The sequence below is a fragment of the Balaenoptera musculus genome, chromosome 1 (assembly GCF_009873245.2).
Source record: "Balaenoptera musculus isolate JJ_BM4_2016_0621 chromosome 1, mBalMus1.pri.v3, whole genome shotgun sequence".
NCBI lineage: Eukaryota > Metazoa > Chordata > Mammalia > Artiodactyla > Balaenopteridae > Balaenoptera > Balaenoptera musculus.
In genome coordinates this window covers 28,114,888-28,139,107 of record NC_045785.1, presented here as the reverse complement: position 1 = coordinate 28,139,107, position 24,220 = coordinate 28,114,888, and the positions used below count along the sequence as shown (strand labels likewise).

Genomic DNA, 24,220 nt, shown 5'->3' with positions numbered 1-24,220 from the left:
ATTAAAGAGTAGCACCCTCTGAGAAGAATCATATCAATTAGTAATACTCACCTATACTGCAAAATAATATATACAAAGAAAGTTAGGTTTGTACTGATTTTGTTACTTTTACTAAGCCATTTTATCTTCCTCACATTCAACACAAAGAAAATAATATGAAGAAAAATATGTCTTCATTACTCACAATAAGAAAAAGAGTCTGCTTCATTCTGCAGGCCTGGTGTATTGTACAATAGGGAACACTTCATGGTTCACGTGGATCAAAGTATCATTTTTAAATTTTTTGGCTGCACCCTGAGGCATGTGGGATCTTAGTTCCCCAACCAGGGATAGAACCTGCACCCCCTGCATTGGAAGAGCAGACTCTTAACCACTGGACTGCCAGGGAAGTCCCCAAATTATCATTTTGATTCTGACCCACTGAATAGAATCTCATACATATTTGGTGACTGGACTAACTCCCTGGGAGCTGTGATAGACTGAACTACTTCTGTGGTATCCCCAGATCTCACTAAATAAGAAAAGACCCTACACAAGAAAAGATATCAATCTGTCCATGAATTCTATCTATAGGCTCTTTCTTTAGTGTAAGGTGGAAAAAGGGGCCCTTTCTTGAGTACATGGATACAAGTATTCTTGTGGTCTACAGATTGCTGGATTGATATTGTGTCTGATATAATGAAGATAAGATATACATTGAAACCACTGTCAGATTAAGAAACCTCCACAACTTGTCTCAGTTCTTCAAATAATGGAGCAAGTTCTTTTTCTAGGCTGACAATTAGTCCTATATTGGCATTGCTGCTGGCTATGAAACTCATCACCAAAGGTAGATGATTGAATTGAGCTGCCTGGTAGGTGTTACATTGGATTGGCCAAAAAGTTAGTTCGGATTTTTCCATAAGATGTTATGGAAAAACCTGAACGAAATTTTGGCCAACCCAATAGTAACAGATGATAATTTTATTTTTTGAAAGTCCGAGTTTGCTCCCATGGTGTGTTGCAAGGGCAAAAGTAGATAACCAGGTCTCAGAGCATGCTCTGGAGCATTATCATTGGCCACTTTAATGACAGGCACTCTATCTGACACAACAACAGCATGGAGCCCCTCAACACTTGGTAATTTTTTAGACAGGAATTGTTTTAGGTCATCTGCCATAATGAACCCCTTTCTCCTGGCAGGATGTCTCCATGCCTGGGTTTCCGGGCTAACAGTTTCTCTCTCCAACTATTATTATAGAACTGTTTACTCCTCCCTTTAATTCTGCCAATTTTTTGCTTCATATAGTTTGATAATCTATTATAATATGCATAATTTTTATAATTGTTATCTTCTTGCTATATTTGACCTTTTTTTTTTTTTGGCTGTGCTTTGCAGCATGTTGGATCTTATTTCCCTGGCCAGGGATGGAACCTGTGCCCCCTGCAATGGAAGTGTGGAGTCTTAACCCCTGCACTGCCAGGGAAGTCACCTATATTTGACCTTTTTATTAATGTATAATGTCCTTGTCTCTTGTAACCTTTTAAAAAAATTAAAGTCTATTTTGTCTGATAATATATAATCACTTGTTCTCTTTTGGTTACTATTTCTGTGGAATATCTCTTTCCATTCTTCCACTTCAGCCTTTTTGTCTCTTTGGATCTAAAGTGAGTCTTGGGCTCCCCTGCTGGTGCAGTGGTTAAGACTCTGCCTTCCAATGCAGGGGACAAGGGTTCGAGCCCTGGCCCAGGAAGATCCCACATGCCGCGGTGTAACTAAGCCCGTGTGCCACAACTACTGAGCCCGCATGCCACAGCTACTGAGGTCCGTGCGCCTAGAGCCCGTGCTCCCAACAGGAGAAGCCACTGCAATGGGAAGCCCTTGCACCGCAACGAAGAGTGGCCCCCGCTCGCCGTAACCAGAGAAATCCCGTGGACAGCAACGAAGACCCAACGCAACCAAAAATAAAAAAAAATAAAAAATAAAAATAAAATAAAGTGAGTCTTTCATAGACAGCATATAGTTGGATCATGTTTATTTTTATTTTTATTATTTTTAAAATTTTTATTAAAGTATAGTCAATTTACATTGTGTCAATTTCTGCTGTACAGCAAAATGACTCAGTTTTACATATATATGCTTTTTCATATTCTTTTCCATTATGGTTTATCACAGGATATTGAATATAGTTCCCTGTACTATATGGTAGGACCTTGTTGTTTATCCATCTTATATATAATAGTTTGCATCTGTTAATCCCAAGCTCCCAATCCTTCCTTTCCCTACCCCTCTCCCCCTTGGCAACCACATGCCTGTTCTCTATATCTCTGAGTCTGGATCATTAAAAATTTTTTTTATTGAAATATAGTTGATTTACAATGCTGTGTTAGTTTCAGGTGTACAGCAAAGTGATTCAGTTATATATATATATGTATATATGCTTGTTTTACATTTTCTTCCATTATACGTTATTACAAGATATTGAGTAGAGTTTCCTTTATTATACAGTAGTGCTGTCCTTGTTTGTTGGATCATAGTTTTTAAAATTCATTCTGTCAATCCGTCTTTTGATTGGAGAGTTTAAACTATTTATATTTAAAGTAGTTACTGATAAGGAGGGACCTACTTCTGTCATTTTGTTATTTGTTTTCTGTATGCCTTATAGCTTTTTCATCCCTCATTTCCTGAATTACTGTCTTTTTTTTTCTGCCTCGCCACATGGCTGGCTTGTGGGATTGAACCTGGGCCCACCGGAGTGAAAGCACCAAGTCTTAACCACTGGACTGCCAGGGAGTTCCCATTACTGTCTTCTTTTGTGTTGATTTTTTTGTAGTTAAACGTTTAGATTCTTTTCTTTTTTTTTTTATTTATTTATTTTTGGCTGTGTTGGGTCTTCGTTTCTGTGCAAGGGCTTTCTCTAGTTGCTGCAAGCGGGGGCCATTCTTCATCGCAGTGTGCGGGCCTCTCACTGTCACGGCCTCTCTTGTTGCAGAGCACAGGCTCCAGACTTGCAGGTTCAGTAGTTGTGGCTCACGGGCCCAGTTGCTCCGTGGCATGTGGGATCTTCCCAGACCAGGGCTCGAACCCATGTCCCCTGCATTGGCAGGCAGATTCTCAACCACTGCGCCACCAGGGAAGCCCCTCCTTTTTTTCGTATATTCTCTTGTTTTCTTCACCTTACCTTTTCTGTTCTTTATTTCTTTTTAAAATTTTTATTGATGTTATTTCAGTTATTCTTTTATACCAGCATTTAGTTTCCCTCTATAACTCTTATTCTTGCTTCATGTTTTCAATATTATCCCTTATCTTTTTGAGGCTATTCATTATGTATATTTAAAATTTTTGTTCTGGATATTTCTTTATATCTTCTTGTTCTGTAGTTTAGTCAATTTATTGCATTTCTTCAATAGTTTATGCTCCTCAGCTATCTAATCTTTTCCTGAGTTCATATTCCTCTGGGACTATCAGCCTTATTGGCTAAGTAATGGGCACCATGGAGAAAGGCAAAAGGCCAGGCTTCGCTTTGGTCATCTTTTTCTACCTCAGAGAGAACTCTTTGAAAATGAAACCAATATAGAAGAGCAAAGCTTAATGATAAAAAGAAAGAGCTGTGGTGACATCATTTGCATGGCTTCCAGTTCTACCTGAATTTAACTTCACAATTCACTTAAGTAATCTGTTTGCTTAAGCTAGTTTGAATTGCTTTGGTCACTTGATAATCAAAATTGCCTTCACTAGTTCAGCTGTCTTCATCATATACTAGATTTCTTTATATATCTGGCCCAGTGAACTATCCATTCCTACATAGATGTCATATTTTAAATTTCATTGCTTTATATGAGTTCAAGTAGTTTTTTTTTTTTCTAAAGAAAAGATTATCTTTGGTTTTCTATGGACTCATTTTCTTTAGTGGAATAAGTATATACATCTTAGGGTTCTTCAGAGAAACAGAAGCAATAGATTATATACACACACACACACACACATATATATATTTTTTGGGGGGCATACTTTTGATTAAAAAGCAAAATATAGCTTCCACATATTTGGAGGAAAACCAACTAACATTATAACTAGTATTAAGGAAGAACTGAGCAGATACTAATAAAGGTAACAAAACAAGATGGGTGTAAAAGCAAAGGTCTCTTTGGGGCATGAAAGTGGGTAGTCCATGGAGCTGGTATAGACTTCTATCAAGAGACATACTGGTGGAAACTCAGGTGGAGTCAAACAAGAGCACAAGAAGAGAGGGCTTTTGGTTTTGTATGCATATATAAATTTAAACATGCGTGTTGGAGAACTTTCAGGGTACTGGAGCTGTGCTGCTTCTCCTGAGGACTCAACTAATGTCACTGTAATTAATAAAGCACGTAATTGCATACCCACCTTGTTTTGACTGTTTGCTATTTTGTAGATATCACTGCATGAAGAAAACCTTGAACTAAAGAAAAGGGGCAAGGAGGCTCAAGGGAGGCTCACTCTACCACTGTCCCATGTGAGCTGGCCTGGGATTGTAGTAATCTAGAAACATTTTTCAGTGTGCTTATTGCCCTTGCCATCTCCCTAGAAGATTTGGCCTGCCTAAAGAGGGAGCAGAATGAAGAGTTAACACCATTTCCTAGATATAAGAATGGATGAGATAAGTTTACTTTCAATACTTTGCTACTTTTTAATGTTCCTAGTAGATGGTAAGCACTCAATAAAATGGTAGATACTTAACACTGATAAGTTTAATTTGGCATTGCATACATTCTAACTCCTCTGCCTTACTTTTGCTTAATTGAACTCATCTGGCAAAAATCAAAATCATGATAAAATCCAATTCTGTCTAATCCATATACATTGACTGTCTTTAAAGTCTGCTTACTGATCTCTAGGGATCCCTTTTTGCTGCCCAGCAATCACATGATTTTCGTCTTTATTTTATTAAATTCTGTTTCATGCCATATCCTCTTTCTTCAAAGCTCCAATGCCTCTTCTTTCATCTTCATTTTCAGAAGATCACCTTTTCTGTTTCATTGAGAAAATAGAAACTCAGAACTTTCACAAGCTTCTACAGTCATATCTCCCCACCTACCTACATCTGTACCTACATATTCCTTTTTTGAAAAAAAAATTATTTATTTACTTATTCATTTTGGCTGTGCCGGGTCTCAGTTGCATCATGCGGGATCTTCATTGTGGCATGCAGGATCTTTAGTTGTGGCATCTGGGCTCATAGTTGCAGCATGAGGACTCTTAGTTGCGGCATGCATGTGGGATCCAGTTCCCTGACCAGGGATCGAACCCCAGCCCCCTGCATTAGGAGTGCAGAGTCTTACCCACTGGGCCACCAGGGAAGTCCCTGTACCTACATATTCCTTTTCTTCTGTTAAAATGGATGAACTGTCCATATTTCTAGCTGAGGCCAACTCCTCCACCAAAGAGGATGGCAAATAACCACATGGAAATATTCCCAACATCATTACCTTAAGAGAAATGCAAATTAATGGGGGTATATATATCTATATCTATCTATCTATCTATCATCTATCTATCTATCTATCTATCTATCTCCAGTGGGATATAACTACACACCTATCAGAATGGCTAAAATAAAAAGTAGTGACAATGTCAAATGTTGCAAGGGATGCAGAGAATCTGGATTGCTCATACATTGCTGGTGGAATGTAAAATGGTACAGCCACTTTGGAAAATAGTTTGGCAGGTTTTTTTTGTTTTTTTGTTTTATAGAAAACTAAACAGGTAATTACCATTCAATCCAGCAATGGTACTCTTGGGCATTTAGACTAGAAAAATGAAAATTTATGTTTACACAAAAATCATGTATACAAATGTTCATAGCAGCTTTATTTGTAATAGCCTAAAACTGGAAACAATCCAAATGTCCTTCAATGAACTGTTAAACAAGTACATCAATAACATTACTCAGGGACAAACAGGAGTGGACTATTGAGACACGTTAACAACTTGGGTAGATTTTAAGGGTATTATGCTGAGTGAAAAAAGCAGTCCCAAAAGACTATATGCTGTATGATTCCATTCATTCTTGAAAAGACAAAATTATAGAGATGGAGTATAGATTAGTAGTTGCCAATGGTTAAGGATAGAAGGGAGAGAGGAAGGTTGGTGTACTTATAAAAGTATCACAAGGGATCACTGTGCTGATGGAATTGTTTTGTATCTTGACTATAGTGGTGATTACATAAATCCATACATGATAAAACTGCATAAAAGTAAATACAAGTACACATGAGTACATGTAAAACTGGTGAATCTGAATAAGATCAGTGGATTGTGTCAATGTTTAAATTCCTGTTGTGATACTGTATTATAGTTATGTAAGATGTTACCATAGGGGGAAGCTGGGTGAACGATATATGAGATCTTTCTGTATTATTTCTTGCTACGTTATGTAAACCTACAATTATCTAAAAATATCTTAATTTAAAAGTGTTATGTAAGATGGTTGATAGTATCTATGGCTTGTTTCTGATACTTTTGTGGTAGTGCTCCTAATATTTCACCTTTAAGCATGATGTTATACGTACTATTGGCTAGGTCTATACATACACATTAATAAACATATTACCAACATTTTATTGTTAACAGAAAAAACCTTTTATTCTAATTTTACCAAGGTTTTAAAAATCAGGCACAAAAGTTAAAGCTTTATCAATGCTTTTATTGTATATACTGATATCATTTTCTTAATTTGATATATTTTGTTGCATTTCATAAATAAATTTCCTAATATTGAAACACCTTTACATTCTTGACATGAACTGCAATGGGTAATAGTTCATCATTTAAAAAAATTTTTATAATAGAAAACTTCACATGTAAAAGCTGAGTAACAGGGACTTCCCTGGTGGCGCAGTGGTTAAGAATCCGCCTGCCAATGCAGGGGACACGGGTTCGAGCCTTGGTCCGGGAAGATCCCACGTGCCGCGGAGCGACTAAGCCCGTGAGCCACAACTACTGAGCCTGTGCTCTAGAGCCCGTGAGCCACAACTACTGAAGCCCATGCACCAAAACCCCATGCTCCGTAACAAAAGAAGCCACTGCAAGGAGAAGCCTGCTCACCGCAACGAAGAGTAGCCCCCACTCACCACAATTAGAGAAAGCCCGTGCGCAGCAATGAAGACCCACTGCAGCCAAAACAAAAGCTGAGTAACAATACAATGAATCCCTATGTGCCTATCACCTAGATTCAACAACTATGAAATCATGGCCAATCTTGTTTCATCCTGACCCTCACGTACTCCCCCTCTCCCGTTATTATTTTGAAGCCCCAAATTTCATGTAATTTCATCCACTAATGCCTGAAGTATTTTTGTCTAAAAGTGACTTTTTATTTATTGGCTGCTTTGGGTCTTCATTGCTGCACCCGGGCTTTCTCTAGTTGTGGCGAGGGGGCTACTCTTCGTTGCGGCGTGTGGGCTTCTCGTTGCAGTGGTTTCTCTTTGGTGCAGAGCATGGGCTCTAAGGCACGCGGACTTCAGTAGCTGTGGCACGCAGGCTCTAGAACGCAGGCTCATTAGTTGTGGTGCATGGGCTTAGTTGCTCCGCGGCATGTGGTATCTTCCCGGACCAGGGCTCGAACCTGTGTCCCCTGCATCAGCAGGCAGATTCTTAACCACTGCACCACGAGGGAAGTCCCTAAAAGTGACTTTTAAAAAACACATAACCACAATGTCATTACAAATATCCATTGTTCACAGTTGCTTAAAGATCTAAACATGGTTTACACACTGCAATTCACTGACATGACTCCTACTTCTTTAATCTATAGGATGCTCTGCCATCTTATTTTTTCCTTGTAAGTTTTTGTTCAAGTTTTTTGTTTATCCTGTGCAGTCTCCTAGGATTTGGATTTTGCTGGTTAATCCCACTGATGTTTAATATGTTCCTCTGACCCCCTGTATTTCCAGTAAACAAGCAGCTAGATCTAGGGTCTTGATAAGATTCAAGATCAAATTATTTGGGAAGATTACTTCATAGGTAGTGTTATATCAGTCAAAGTCCAGTAAGGAGACTGGAACCACATGTTATTTGAACTACAGAACTAGAAAGGCTAGAGCACTAAGGTATTACAGCAGCAGCAACTGTAGGAAGCTGCTAGGACTGGGAGAAAAAAGAGAAGTTGGAATTATTAATACTTAGAAGCCTGTAAGAATAGTCCTGTTGAACTGAAATTCAGACCTCTGAGAAGGATGCATATCTCAGCTGGTGAATATGTCCATTAGGAAGTACACAGTGTCTGGCTGTATTAGTGATGTTAGCAGCCACTGATGATCACTGCCTAGATGCATTAATTAAACAAGGTAATATTTTAATTTTATTCATTTAATACTTGCAAAACTTTACCATGCTTTACGTCAATGCCTCTCAGTCAATCTGGTTACCTGAACCTTATTCTAATACATTCCTCAGGTAGGGGTCATGGAAACAATGTTCCATGAATTTGCATATTGATGATAGCCTGTGACTTTTATGCTTGAAAGTCCATTTGGTTGGATATAAAATCCTGAGTAAGTTCATATTACTTCATTGTCTTTTGGCATAGAGTGTCATTATGGAAAAGTGTGAAAATAATTGGATTTACCTTCCCTATACGTGCTTTTTTTTTTTGGCATGGACTCTCAAAGGACTTTTTCTTCAAAAAACCCTTTATAAATTTTTTCATTCTTTTTTTAGGCCATTACTCAGTACTGACCATTCTGGGTCAGTGTTCCTAGGTGCACAGTGTGTCTTTTCAATACATAAAGTCTTTCTAATTTCAGGCAAGTTCTCTTGAATTCAGTGTATCGGCCAGGGTTCAGTCAGGAAGCAGAAGCCATACTACTTATCTGAACAGAGAGAATGTAAAAACATATTAAGTATAAAGTTAACTAAGCTACTGAAAGGATAAAGAGAACATCAAGATGTCATGGAGGTAGCAGCTAATATCCTGAGACGAGAGAACAAAGAAAGGAGACAGGAATTTAAATTCAGAGGGGTCTCATGGAGCTGGAAGTTACAGCTCTGAGGAGGGATGATGCTGGTGCTGGTCTCTGAGTTTGGACCTAGATCCCTGAAGAGGGGCTGTGGGTGTCTCTGACAGGAGGAGGCATGATGATAGGGCTTCTGCAAGTGTAATAGAAACTGCAACCAGATTCAGCTGCTGCTAGGGAAGGAAGTGCTGGATGAAAACAGCATTGCTGGCATAATGCTCACAAGAACCACAAGCAGACATAAAGCTCACAGAAAGTAGACAGGATGGAACAAATCCTTTCCTTCAGACTTGCAGTCTCCCTCTAGTGACCCCTATTGGCAGAGGCTAACATAAATCCAGCTAAAGCAGAAATGTGCAGCATTCCAGCTTCATCACCACAAAGCCGAGCATAGAGGGGTGGGTGCATAGATAATAGCGTAACTGGCAGATAGTTTTTAGTATTTGCTCTTTTCCATTGCTTTGGATTTCTTCGCAGACTCTATTTATATGGATATCAGGTTTTCAGTATGTGATATCACTCTTCTCTTGATTTAAAACACTTTCCTTCTTTCCATTTCCACCCTCTATTTCTCTCAGGGATTATCAATTGTGTTTATTCACTTTTGAGTTCCTTCTAGATTAGTTTTCACTTTTATGGTGACTTTTATTTCTTTTAATTTCTAATGCTTTCCTGAATTCTTGTCACTTATCTTTTTAAACCTTTCTTTTATCCACTCATCTGAGTTTTTCTAATTCTTGTTTATAGTTCTTTTATGGCTTTTATCATTTCTTTTAGCTTGGTTTGAAACAGGTTTTTGTAAGGATCTACTCTGTTCTATATTCTTATAATTTTGTATCATATTTCACAATTCTTTTCTGTTGCTAAGTTTTAAGTGAAACATTTACCTGTACTTTTGAGGAGACAGAATTAACTTTTCCATCTTCAAGGTTCACGAAATACTATTATTTTCACAAAGTGACTAAAATAAATGACCTAGTTCTGAGATCTGCTTCCTTTGCTTCTCTCCCTCACTTCACACTATACACTGTCTTTCCTTTGACCCTATCGCCCCTGTCCTGCAGAATTTGGTGTATACAGCCAGCAGTTTCTCCTTGAAAGGGTTTTGTTTTGGAATGAAGCTTACATTTGTTAGTTTCAAGAGCTCATAAGGACCTAGACTACTCCAACAAATTTGGAATTTAGCACAGTCCCCTTAAACTCACCTGCAAATTGGCATCTCCAGGAACCTTCACTTTTTGGCTGCAGTTTTCAAATTGGCTGGCCATGCTTTCCAGTGGAAACCTGTTGATTTGGGAGATCTAGTCTCAAGGCCATCAGACGTCCCACTGATTTTCATCCATGACCTTCCATACAGATAAATGGCACTACTCAGGTTTTACAGTTGCTTTTGAGTTTGTCACTAATTTTATTTTGGGATTGCGGGGATACCTTGTCACCAAGACTTGCTATAGATGCCATGCATGGGTTTTTGCTTTTATGAAGGGATTTGGGAGATCAAAAAAATACACTGATATTTCTGTCATCTTCTATTCTTCAATGTACTTCTGGTAGTTAATTTTTTATTTAGGAATATCTGTGATAACAGTTTATATAAAAGGTAGTAGAGCACAGTGATTAGAAGCATGAGCTTTGGAGTCACACTGCCTGGGTACAAATCCTAGATTCACTGTTTACTGATTATGTGACCTTTAACCTCTGTGTCTTAGTTTCTTCCATAAAATAATAGGTTATGAGAAGTGAAATAACATAAAGCACTGAGAAAAGTACTAGGTTGCATAGTAGGTATTCAACAAAGAAAGCTTTTTTTTTTTTGGCCACACTTGCAGGATCTTAGTTCCCTGACCAGGGATTGAACCCAGGCCCCCAGCAGTGGAAGCGCTGAATGCTAATCACTGGACCACCAGGGAATTCCCAGGAAAGCTGTTTTAATTACTGTAGTTCTCATTTTTTTCTTTTTCAGGTCTAGCTCTTATTTTACTGGCTTTATAGTAGACTATTAAAAAAGTAAAAAAAAAAAAAAAAAAGGGAAAAAAACCACCCAACCTCTTGAAATTAACTCTTGCTTCCACAGTAAGATAGAAATCACAAATGCAAATAGCTAGAAAATAATGAAAATGAGAAGAACACATGGTAGGCAAATGTCACCTCTGAGGAAAGTTCATAGTGTTAAGCACTTTCATTACCAGACAGAAAAGAATGAAAATGTATGCAATAAGCATTGAATACTAAAGATTAACTGCCCTCTATTAAAGTAGAAATCAATGAATTTTTAAAAAAGAGTAAAATGACAATATTAAATGTTGGCAAGGATGTGGAACAACAGACACAGATATTGTGGGTGGGAGTAGAAAAACGGTATAACTGAGAAGTCTAATTAAAGTGGAAGATGCACATAGCCTTGGCCCATCAAGTCCACCTCTAAGTAAGTACCTTAGAACAGACCTTCCCAACTTGTGGGCCAGTAGGGTAAAGCCTCAGGTAGCCACAGCTCTCAAAGCCTCATCTTTTATCCTATGAAGCGTACAAATACTTTTCTGTATTATCATCTATTTATCTACATGAAGAGTTGGTAAGTAACCTCTTCTAATATCTTTCTTGGATTTCCACATTAGAAAGCCAAGTTTCATTGGAGTCAAGGCCTTATTTTATTCTCTGCTGGATCTCCAGCAGCTAGAATAGCATCTGGTATATTGTACTTGCTCAATAAATATTTGTTGAATGTGCATACCACATTAAAAAAAAAGATCACTGGAGTATTATAAAAATGCAAAATCAGACATATAAAATATCCATTTAAATAAAGGATGTCCACCCTAGAGGGGTGGGATAGAGAGGGTGGGAGGGAGACGCAAGAGGGAGGAGATATGGGGATATATGTATATGTATAGCGGATTTACTTTGTTATACAAAAGAAACACACCATTGTAAAGCAATTATACTCCAATAAAGATGTTAAAAAAAAAAATTTCAGCACACACACAAAATAAATAAATAAATAAATAAATAAATAAAGGATGAACTTGTATACTCATATAATGGAATGGTATTCAGCAACTAGAATAAATGAACTAGAAATCCACATATAAATCTCAAACAACACTGAGTGAAAGAAAGCAAATTGCAGAAAGATAAGCACAATGCAACTTAAAGTTTTATATAAAGTTTACAATCATGTGCAACACGGCTATGTATTAAGTATAAAATTATATATGCATGGAATGAAGCACACCAAATAATCACTGCCTCTGGGGAAAAACAGAAATATTATCAGGAAAAGATTTGCAAGGGAGCTTTAACCCAATCTATAATATTTTATTTCTGAAATAAAAATCTGGAGCATGGCAAAATGTTAGGATTTAATAGGACTAAATGTTAATTGTTATGTTCTTTTATTTTTATATGTTAAAAATCAACCATAATTAAAAAGTAGAGTAGGATTGATAAATAAACCTAAGAATGTGTATGGAAAACAACTAAATAAAATAAATCACTAGTTTTGGCCTAATCAAGAAGGAAAATGTGTACAGAAGATCAATGAAGAAAGCAAGTATAGGTATATAGAAGAAATTAAGAGAATACTTTCTACAACTCTAAGCGAATTCATTTGAAAGAAGGACTCGGGCTTCCCTGGTGGCGCAGTGGTTGAGAATCTGCCTGCCAATGCAGTGGACACGGGTTCGAGCCCTGGTCTGGGAAGATCCCACGTGCCGCGGAGCAACTAGGCCCGTGAGCCACAACTACTGAGCCTGCGCGTCTGGAGCCCGTGCTACGCAACAAGAGAGGCCGCGACAGTGAGAGGTTCGCGCACCGCGATGAAGAGTGGCCCCCGCTTGCCACAACTAGAGAATGCCCTCGCACAGAAACGAAGACCTAACACAGTCAAAAATAAAAATAAATAAATAAATAAAAATTTAAAAAAAAGAAAGAAGGACTCAATGAAATAGATGTTCTTTCTAGAAAAATTACAAGTTATAAAAGAAAACCAGCCTCAGATATATCTACCACTAAATTCTTTCAAATCTTTGAGGAACACATTTCCCTTGTTATCTAAACTTTTCTAAAGTGTTACGACAGAAAGAGTTCTTTCTTTCAGAATTATTTGAAAAATAGTCATATTTTCATAAAGTAGATTAGGAATTCCTATTGTGTCATCCAGCTAAGTCAACCAAAACCACAGCAATATTTAGAGTTTTAATGTTTAATATATGAGATTTCACAGAAAAGGAAATACAAATGGCTCAAGCAGATACGCAACCTTATTCTTAAGTGAAAATAAAAAATTCTATTGAGATTTAATCTCCACGGAGATTAACATATCATTATTCAACTAACAGACTGGCAAAGATCAAAATGTTTGTTAATACTTTATAAAGATTCGAGGAAATAGGAACTCTCACACATTGTTGGTGGGAGTATAAAATGATACAATCCTTATAGAAAGCAATTTGCCAATATCTATGAAAAATAAAAATGTACAAATCTTCTGACCTAATAACTTCAGTTTAAAATTTTATCTCACAACAACTCACTAATGTGCAACATGATCTATGTACAAGGTTATTAAATGCAGCATTATTTGCAATAGTAAGAGACTGGAAAGAAAATGTTTGTCAGTAGGGACTGCTCCAATATATTATGGTACATCCATACAATTAAATCTTACGCAGTTATTAAAAAAAGAATCAAGAAACTCTATGTACTGATATGGGACAATCTCAAAAAATCATGTTAACTGAAAATGGCAAGCTGAAGAACAATGTGCACTGCACAGTACATTTATGATTAAGTATCTCCAGAAGGATATTTTAAAAACAGATAATACTTCTGGGAGGGGAAACTGGGTACTAAAAAAGGGAAGGAGACTTTTCACTGTATATCATCCTGTGTCATGAATTCTGAACCAAGTGAATGTTACATGTTCGGATGAAAAAACTTTTTTTCTTAAAAGACAAAAATTTGAAATAAAAACTGATATCCAACAGAAATACAAAATTCTTTCAGGTAAATTCAAGTTAGCAAGTATTATATTTCTTTCACCTGTAGGATAAACTTTTCCACAGTTCCACTGAGTCTTTCAGGTTCCATCAGTTTATTTACCAATTCCTGCTCAACAGCCATTAGGGCTAAGCCACTAAGCTTTTCTTGTCCCCTGGTATGACACAAATATGTTTTAAGACGAGACAGTGTAGAAAATGAATTTTCAACACTTGCTGAAGTAACTGGCCAAGACAAAGCAATATATAATAGCATTGATATGCAAGGAATATTATTGTGAAGACCATGCTGAATAAACAAATGGCCAAGATTGCTGAAGCTGATGCAATCATAATCTAGGACAAAGTTGAGCTTTGCATATTGCCGATAAAATCTAAGTTCTGGGATGATGTCTGCATCAAGTTTATAAAATTCTTGGACATCTTTAGCTGTTGCTTCATTTAACGGTTCATTCCATTTAAGTAACAGTTCTGAAATCTGCTTCATTTTACAATAATCAAACTCTGAAAAACACAATTTTAAATTTTGTAATATAGTATCCAAGCCTTGGTAATAAATATTAATTTTATATTGTTCTTCTGTTGAGGTAGGAAAAAACATACTGTCTGAATTGCTAGGATCTATTGTTTTCTGAATTTTTCTTCTTTTCTGAAATGAAGGCCTTTCAACTTCAAAACCTTTACAGGTTATTTTTTGACATACTTCCTCTGCTCCATCCCAGATAGTTTTGAAATAAATATCATTTCTTTCAGATGATAAACATTCCAAAATTGCTTCTATTTTTGAAGACAAAGAAAAAATGTCTATGGTTTCACTTTGAAGCTCTTTGGAAAGAATTCCTGTAACACTTAGTACTCGATAAAGGAATTTCAAACAAAAGATAAACTCAAATTTGGAAACCAATGCCAACAAATCACTCAATTCATCAGCTAAACTTGTGTTTGAAGAATGGCTTGATAGAACTTCCAGTGTTTCAATAACCTCTGGAAGACCCTCAATCACAGATAGTAACGTACGATCATGGACTGTCCAACATGATTGTGATGTATGTTTCTTGCATGTTTTATTTTGACTTAGCTTATAAATGTTTTGAAAATTTACAGACATTTCCCCATGAATAGTGCTGAACAAAGAACTGAGAGTATTTAGAGCACTTCGGAGCTCTTTTACTTCTTTGCAAAACCTAATCACTGCTAAATCCAAAAAATGTGCGTAACAATGCAGGTATAAAGCTCTTGGCTCTTCCTTCTTGAATTCTGCTGCAATTTTATTAAAATTTCCCCTCCAATTACTGGTGCTATCATAGGCCTGGCCTCGTATTTTATCCAAATCAACTCCAATTTGCTGCAGGTAAGTTTTAATACTCCTGTGTAAGTTGGTCCCAGTCATCTCTTCAACATCTATGAAACCCAAAAATCTTTCTTTAATTAATATAGCCTTTGATGTTTTCTGTGGGTATCTTACACAAATTGAGAATTGTCCTTTAGTGGCACTATCAGTTGTTTCTTCACATATTATTGAAAAAGCTGAGGAGACATTGATCTCATTTACAATATCTTGTAACATTTCAGTCTTTATTATTTCAATAATATCATTTTGAATTTGTGTACTATTGTAGAAGTCAACTTGTGAATTCGTAAGTCGAAATATTTCTTCTCCTTTATCTTTTGCTCGGATTTCTAACAATTCTAAAAAATTGCCTTTATTCACAGATGAAACAGACTGGTCATTTCCTCTTAAGAGTAAACACTGCTTTCCAAGAAATAAAATATTTTCAATTATAAGCTTTAGGTACTTTTTATTTCCCTCAATCTGTTTTGAATGATTAGATAAACTGTCATTAACGGCTTCATCACAAAACTGGTATTCCCTCCAAAACTGCAATGACTTTGAATGCATTTCACTTTTTTCATGCTTTCTGAATTTTTCCAGAGTTTTTTTCCAATTGGAAATCCCTTGGGCTGCAAATGACTCTCCTCCATAGCTAAATTTTTTTTGGCAGAACAACTGACACGAATAACAGAATATCACATCCTTTTTAATACTGTTTTCTAATTGCTGAAAATTTGAACACCAAGATTTTTTAATACTTCGTGATTTACCTTTAACTTTTTGTACTTTGGATGTAAATTTTGGGTGACGTAGTCCATCGCTTATTTTCATGGATTTCATACTGTTTGTAGCGTCTTGGTTTGACACATGATCTTTTTGTACTTCTATACTGGAGCCAGTTGTATGCTGACTGAGTACTGATGAAGATGGTGAAAGGCTCGGCTGTTCCACATTACTATTAGCAACACCATTACTTGATTCACTGGGTGAAGTCTTAGAAATCTTGGGAGAAAATGACAAAATAACATTTCTTTGAACAGTTTTCAAATAATCAATTAAAATATTGAACATATCCATTCTAATAACAAAAAAATCAATGGGTGAGTTACAGTATGAGCTCCACTAGGGGGAAACATTAACAATTATTTATAACTTAGTATTCTTATTAATAATTTCAAGTCAAACTTGAGATTTGGGAAACTGAACGTGAATAACAAAAGGTGTTTATTGCTCTACATTTTTGAGCTCTATGATCAAATCAGGAATGAATATGCTCAAATACACACATGCACAATATGTTTAAAAAAAGAAAGCTTAAAAAAGAAAAGACAGTAGCAAAAACAATTAAGAATAAAACTTACATCCTCAACGACATTTGCTGTTACTGAAGAAACTGTACCTGTTAAAATAAAGCATAAATTCTAGATCTTATACCATAATCTATAAAATAGCATCATTAACTACATAATTGCTTATTTCATATTAGGCAACCAAAAGAAAACTTAGAATAAAGACAGATTCTATATTCTAATCAAGTATGGCAAAACAGTGTATATGTCAAACAACTTCCCATCAATTTTTACCTTGTAATTCATCAGAGTTCATGACGGGCAGGGCTTCATGAGTATCTGCCAATGACACTATATTGCTTATAACTGGAGTTGTATCTTTCTTCGGAGAAAGGAGATCTGTTGAAGCATCATGCACCATGGAAACATTTACTGATAAAAATTAAGAGATATCTTATAAACCAGGCAGAATCAATCAATCAGAAAGCACTGTTTAATTACAAGTGTTTCAACGAATAACGCAAATATCTATCAATAATTGCTTTAAGTATTAGTGGGTACTGAAGTAATTTTTATTAGGGCTTAGGAATATCCAGGTTCTTTAGGATGAGATTAATATCAACATTAAACAGATAATTTACATTTCCCATCATTTTATATCTTTTACCTTTGCACGCAGTTTATCAGTCCTTTCATACTATTTGCTTGAACTGTGAAGAAAATCTTTACTGTGAAATTACCCATGAAGAACATTGCTATAGAATCTCCTAATGGGTATCATTTCTAACCATTCCAGGATTCATAAACTCAATATGAATGGAGCTGAGTTGGTGTCTAAGCTAGTATTAAAGAGATTTCTATAATAAGCCAGTCTGCATGATGCACAAGCCCCAGGGGAATCATTCATTCCACCGTCTATGAAATTAGCACCACTGGTCCTATATGAGGCTCTTTGATACACAGTTGGCTCTGGATTCTCTGTCCCTTTCTATTAGTGAACATCAAAGTATTTCTGACTAGCTCTACTCCATGTGAAAAATGTAACTAATAGCCTTGTTTTTACAAAGCAGGGCTAACTAGAAGATTCTATATTCTAATATGACAATCTTTACAAATAAATATTAAATCTCCGGTGATGAAGTAGCCTTCCTTTTATGCAAAAATACTGGAAACCGTTCTTTGAAACAAGTTTTAGATTGTTTTGACTTTTAAGTCAGTTTAATTTAGAAATGAATCAAGGTTATAAATTAAAGGAAAGCAGTAATATTCTTCAACAGTTACTAAATCTCTGGTAACTGCTAAAAAAATAGTACCTGTAGAAGATTCCATCTTAGCTTTACTGTAAGCAGAGAAACAATGAACAGAGCAGAAAAGCTCTGTCTTCCCCGAGTCATTGGTAGTCTCAATCATTTCGTCTGAGGGTTTCAATGATTTGCAAAGAACAGATGTAAGTGTTTTGGCTGGTTTCTGTTAGAGAGTAAAATAATATTCATATTCCTGGTATATGACATGCCCACAACCATTGCTTAGTTGAAATATTATAGTAACAATGAAGTCATATTTTTGCACTTTCTTAAAAACCAGAAAAAAGGCACTTATAGATTGCAATGACTAAAATGAAGGAAACTGATTAATCTATTAGATAACTATTTGTATTATTTGTCAGGTATATTAATAGCTATAACAATACATATGCAAGCAATGAAGAAAGTGGTCATAAAAGATGTTCATCATCCCAGGCAACTAAACAAAATGGACAAATGAACAAAAGTCTTATAATTACAGGTCTTTAATGCCAACTTGGGCATCAACTAAGGAAAGCCTTTTACTGGTGCTAAGGAGGAGCCAGAAAAGGATGCCTAACACACATTACAAGATACTGTGGGAAACACTGTTTTTCTAGCCTAACTTCATGGTGAAAATTCAAGCATGTTGTAAGAAAGCAGCACACAAGCAGTAAGAGGTACAGAACATAGTGCATTCTGTAAGCAGTAAGGTTGCAAAGGAAAACGATAGAAAATGGGGAGGTTCACCACCTACTCTTTCTGGTGAAACAGGAGCCATCATTCCTGGACTTAATACTAAGTTAACACTAACGACAATGATGAAATGGAACTGCTTTTAGGGGTACAAAGTACAAAGACAAATGAAAATATCTTACACAGATTTTCTTTTTCTGTGAAAGAATGGGATATTGGCAAAGGAGCAATGAAACAAAAAGCAGAGTATAATTTTGAAAATTACTATTTTTGTCCCTTATTAGTAGGAATTTTCATATTTTATGAAATATAACAACTCACCAATATTTACATTAACCAACAATAGTGGTATAATTTATAACTAATTTATTACTCATGTGGGAAAGCTAATACTTAACTAATGTACTCTAGTAAGAAGATGTGGCCAGGGACTTCCCTGGTGGCACAGTGGTTGAGAAGATTCACAAAACATTAATATCTAACAATATTTAAAGTATCCCTGTATGTTGACACAGAAATTTATACTTTTAAGAATTTTTGGGGCTTCCCTGGTGGTGCAGTGGTTAAGAATCCGCTTGCCAATGCAGGGGACACAGTTCGAGCCCTGGTCTGGGAAGATCCCACATGCCGCAGAGCAACTAAGCCCACACGCCACAACTACTGAGCCCGCGTGCCACAACTACTGAAGCCTACATGCCTAGAGCCCATGCTCCGCAACAAGAGAAGCCACCGCAGTGAGAAGCCTGCACACTGCAACGTGCAGTGAGTAGCCCCCGCTCGCCGTAACTAGAGAAAGCCCACAGGTGGTAATGAAGACCCAACACAGCAATAAATAAATAAGTTAATTAATTAATTTTAAAAAAGATGTGGCCAAAATAATTACAATTATACCAATCAACTTTTTAAAATAAAAAGCCACCCCATTTTTGCATTTTTGGATTCACAGGTTTGAGTGCTTTACTAATTTTTTTTTTTTTTTTTTGGCCACGCTGTGCGGCTTGCAGGATCCTAGTTCCCTGACCAGGGATTGAACCCGGGCCCTTGTCAGTAAAACCGCAGAGTCCCAACCACTGGACCACCGGGGAATCTAATTCTTGATTACAGTTCACTAACAATATGGATTTTCTACATTATCACAATCACACAATATCTTAAATGCAGCAGGGCACAGTGTTAGGTGGTGCTTTTTAACTCATCTAGCCAAATAAGCCGTGTCCCATCACATATGCTGAATAACTGAGTACTCATATACAGGCTCTTAAAAACAGGAGAAGGTCTATTTATTGAGTGTGAGGGGTAAAGAAAGAAAAGAAGGAATGGCATTAACTGCTTTCAGACAAAGGGTTCTATGCTCTCCATTCTCCCATTTCTGGTCCCAAGGCAGGGTACTCTCATGGTGTGGGCATTCTGTCATAGAAAAGCTGTGGCTCACAAATGACCTATTTGAACTGTGGCTTGTTAAGACTCCCATCTTCAGTTGCTTGTTTTTAAGGAAGAATTTATAGGGATACAATTGGGTCTCAAAGTATCACCTGAACGAGCAAGACATGCGACAGTCCACCTCATGAAAGGGGCTCAGACCACTATTGTGTTCAGCTCACTTAGTCCTGCAAAGCAGGGCCAGCTTCACTGCTCTCAGAGCCACCCATCCAAGGCTCTCCTATCAGAAATAGGGGATTATTTCTCATTGGTTTATTGTCTAATAGGACTCCTGATTCAGAAAAAAGCATGTGACATTCTTGATTCATCTTAACCTTGCTTAGGTGTAAGAATTAAATACATGGAGTTAAAAATAAAAAACACTTCTGTGGTTGAGTCCTACTGACCAATAGACTATTGTTATGTTTGCTATCTAACTTATAAATAAGCTTTCCTCTGATTGCCTTTTCTTCAAGGCAAGATGATCACCCTGAGATTCTTTAGGAAAATCTCCACGCAGCATTTATCATGAATTGTTATGTGAAAAACAACTGTCAGAAGTCTTTTATATCATGTCCTTCATCATCTTACCAACGAAAAATATTCCCAATGGTACTAAAATGTATACCGCCAGTTTCCTAAAGTGGAAACGTTCACAAGCCAACTAATGGAAAGAACTCAATCTTCCATTTTTCATTTGAGTCTTATGCAATCAAATTCAAATGGAGTGGTCCTCACTTTATGCAACAGATCTTTATTCATACCTGCTTATGTGCTGTAATACTCTTTGAACTATTAAAGTAATGAGACTGTGCTTCCATGTGAAGTATATGGAACAGACTAGAGCTAGTGGAACAGTAAGCTCCACAGTTCTCACAACAGTTCATGATGAGGTTGTTAGCAGAGTGAAACTTTGAAAAACAGGCATTACTGCAAAGACTACGTTTCATGTTCTGGTATTTTACTTCATACTGAATCTAGGATTTAAAAAAAAGACTTAGTAAAAACTCTGATATTTAAGCAGAATAATCAGAGTCCCTCAAGGTTAAGAAATATTGCAACTTACAACAGTAGTCTTCTGACACATGCTGCACTTGGCTGGAATGCTATTAGTACATATGGTATCAAATGGTTTTCTTTTTTCTTCATATGATGAAAGACAAGATTGGCTGCAAAAAGTTTTGCTAGTGGTAGTATCTTCCAGCTGGATACTGATCACATCCTTTAGATTTAAAATGTCTCTAAAAATAAATAACAAGGGTACCATTAAACTCTTTTACCATAATTATTTCTTTTCATAAGCTAAATCACTCCCTTAACCCTCTCCCCTGTTGTTTCATTTACCTGAAGAACTGTGAAATAGTAGGAACATCAGCCTTGAAATAAGAAAACCTGAATTTGGTATCTAATTCTATCACTTACATTAAGTAACAGTGATTAAGTCATTTATATTCCCTAAATGTTAATTTCTTCATCTATAACGTTAAGGATTATAAACACATCTGATAGTACAGTTTGCGGATTACCTTGCCTGTATTAGTTGGTGCTAGTGATTATAGAATGATGATGAGAAATCACATATTCATACCTGATGAACTTTGGAATCTACAAGACAGAGGATTTAGAAGTTTGGTCTACAAATTCCTGGGGATTCTCCAGATACTTTCAGGAGGTCCACAGGATCAAAACTATTTTCATAATATTAACATGTTATTTGCCTTTTTCACTGTGTTGACATTTGAACGGGTGGTGCAAAAGCAATGGTGGGCCCCTGCAATTCCACTCCTAGGTATATATCCCAAAGAACTGAAAAAAAGTATTCAAAAAAGTACATATACACAAGGGTTCCTAACAGTTACAACAGATAGCAGGAGCCTAAATGTTCATCAACAAATGAATGGATAAACAAACTGTGGTATATTATTCGGCTATAAAAAAAAACAATGAAGTACTGATACACATGCCACAACATGAATGAATCTTGAAAACATTATGCTAAGGGAAAGAAGCCAGACACAAAAGGTCACATGTTGTGATTCCGTTTATATAAAACATTCATAATAGGTAAATCCATAGATAGAATGCAGATTGGTGGTTGCCAGGGGTTGAGGGGAGTGAAGATAGGGGAATGGGGAGAAACTCCTTAATAGATAAGGCATTTTACTTTGGGATGATAGAAATGTTTTGGAACTAGATAGAGGTGGTAGTTGTACAATACTGTGAATGTACTAAACAGTACTGAAATGGTTTTTGTTACATGAATTTCACCTCAATAAATTGGGAGGAAAAAAAAAAAAGCGATGGTGGGTAAACTGCCAGAGCCTTATTTAGCGTAAATCAAGGCAGTGACGCCAAAAGGTACCAGTATTTGTGCTATTCACAACCATGAATTTGCTGTAAGTTATTTACTTTATTAAAACTCAATCCTTCAGTACATCTTTTTAATATTCTGTGAGGTGAAATGGGACATAGGCATAAATTATTCCTCCTGCACACCAAAGTACGATGGTTGTTTCAAGGAAAATCTCATGTAGTAATGTTAAGAGTTAAAACCTGAGTTAGGGGACCTCCCTGGTGGCATAGTGGTTAAGAATCTGACTGCCAATGTAGGGGACATGGGTTTGAGCCCTGGTCCGGGAAGATCCCACATGCCGCGGAGCAACTAAGTCCGTGCGCCACAACTACTGAGCCTGTGCTCTAGAACCCACATGCCATAGCTACTGAAGCCCAAGTGCCTAGAGCCTGTGCTCCGCAACAAGAAAAGCCACCGCAACGAGAAGCCCGCGAGTAGCCCCTGCTCGCCACAACTAGAGAAAGCCCACACGCAGCAACAAAGACCCAACGCAGCCATAAACAAACAAACAAACAAACAAATAACTGAGTTAGCTACTTTTTTCATGGAATATCTATTTACTTCAAAGAATGACTGTCAGGGAAACTATTAACCAGAAGTAGGTATCTGGCAGATATTTTCTCAAAAATGAATAAAGTAAGACTGTTACCTCAAGGAAAACAACTGGCAGTAGTTATTGCCAATGATAAAATATGAGCTCTCACTGAAAATTAGAGTTCTGGAAAACCTCCAGCTTGACAGCTTCCTAATATGTAGACTTTCTTGGTGAGATTAGTGATTTTTTTTTAAAAAAAATGTGATTTTTAAAATATTGCATAATGAAGCACAACTACATTTAGAAGATCTGCATACCTCAGGGAATCAATATTTTCCAAATGATGATAGCATGAAGCAAAAATCAGTTGTGGGTAAAAGAACCATTCAAAGTACAAATAGACCAATAAATTTTAACGTGACAGTACAAAAAATTCACTGATATGGCTTCAGATTCCACATTGCAACTAACCTTTAAGAAACTGTAGTATCCTTTAAGAAAACTGTAGTATCAAAGAACATCCACAATTATCTGAAATGCTATTAAAACACTCCTCCCTTTTCCAAATACTTATTTGTAAGGTCAGCTTTTCTTCAGACTTCAACCAAAACAACATTTTATAACCAAGTGAATGCAGAAGCAGATATGAGAACCTGGCCAGACAGTAAAGCAGTTTGCAAAACTAATAAAACAGTGCTCACTAAATTTTTCTTAAAATTTCTCCTAAATTTTAAAAATGGCTATTATTCAAAAAAACAAAATTTATGTCAACATGCAGAGTTTATTACTTTTAAATGAGTTAATACTTAAAAATTCCTCAGTTTTAATTTCTAACACAATATATGTATAGGTAGATGTAAGCTACATAAACTAAAGCTCTTTGGGTCTTCAAAAACTTTCAAGATTGTAAAGGGTCCAGAAACCAGAAAATTTGAGAACTGCTACTACAGGAAATACCAAGATATCTGTCTACCTAGATCCCTCAGAATATCAATCTTTCAGGATAATAGTTTTCCAGATGAAATACTCCTGAAATCAACACTATTTTAATACCTCAATATTTACAAATTTTTAGTGTACAAACCTTCCTTGACTTACAATGGGGTTATGTCCAGATAAACCCATCTTAAATTGAAAATATCATAAGTCAAAAATGTATTTAATACACCTAACCTATAGAACACCATAGCTTAGCCTAGTCTACCTTAAAGGTGCTCAGAACACATACCTTAGCTTACATTTGGGTAAAATCATCTAACACAAAGCCTATTTTATAATAAAGTGATGAACATATCATGTGGTTTATTGAATATGGTACTGAACATGAAAAACAGAATGG

The 24,220-nt window shown here is 36.4% G+C and overlaps 1 protein-coding gene across 15 annotated transcripts in view; it reads right to left on the bottom strand.

The window, feature by feature from the left end:
• Positions 1-13,157: 13,157 nt before the first annotated feature.
• ZMYM1 (zinc finger MYM-type containing 1) overlaps positions 13,158-24,220 on the bottom strand; it is a 28,483-nt gene continuing 17,420 nt past the window's right edge. For 10 of the 15 annotated variants that reach the window (XM_036866422.1, XM_036866467.1, XM_036866414.1 and 7 more), the window contains 6 exons: positions 21,060-21,234; positions 20,758-20,970; positions 17,909-18,062; positions 16,890-17,027; positions 16,668-16,705; positions 13,158-16,308 (listed from right to left, as the gene is read on the bottom strand). In XM_036866422.1, coding sequence (XP_036722317.1) covers positions 14,002-16,308; positions 16,668-16,705; positions 16,890-17,027; positions 17,909-18,062; positions 20,758-20,970; positions 21,060-21,234 — 3,025 coding nt within the window. In that variant the 3' untranslated portion in view covers positions 13,158-14,001. Of the gene's footprint in view, positions 16,309-16,667; positions 16,706-16,889; positions 17,028-17,908; positions 18,063-20,757; positions 20,971-21,059; positions 21,235-21,519; positions 21,599-24,220 lie in introns of all 15 variants that reach the window. The other 5 variants (XM_036866493.1, XM_036866508.1, XM_036866486.1 and 2 more) reach the window with 3 other exon arrangements.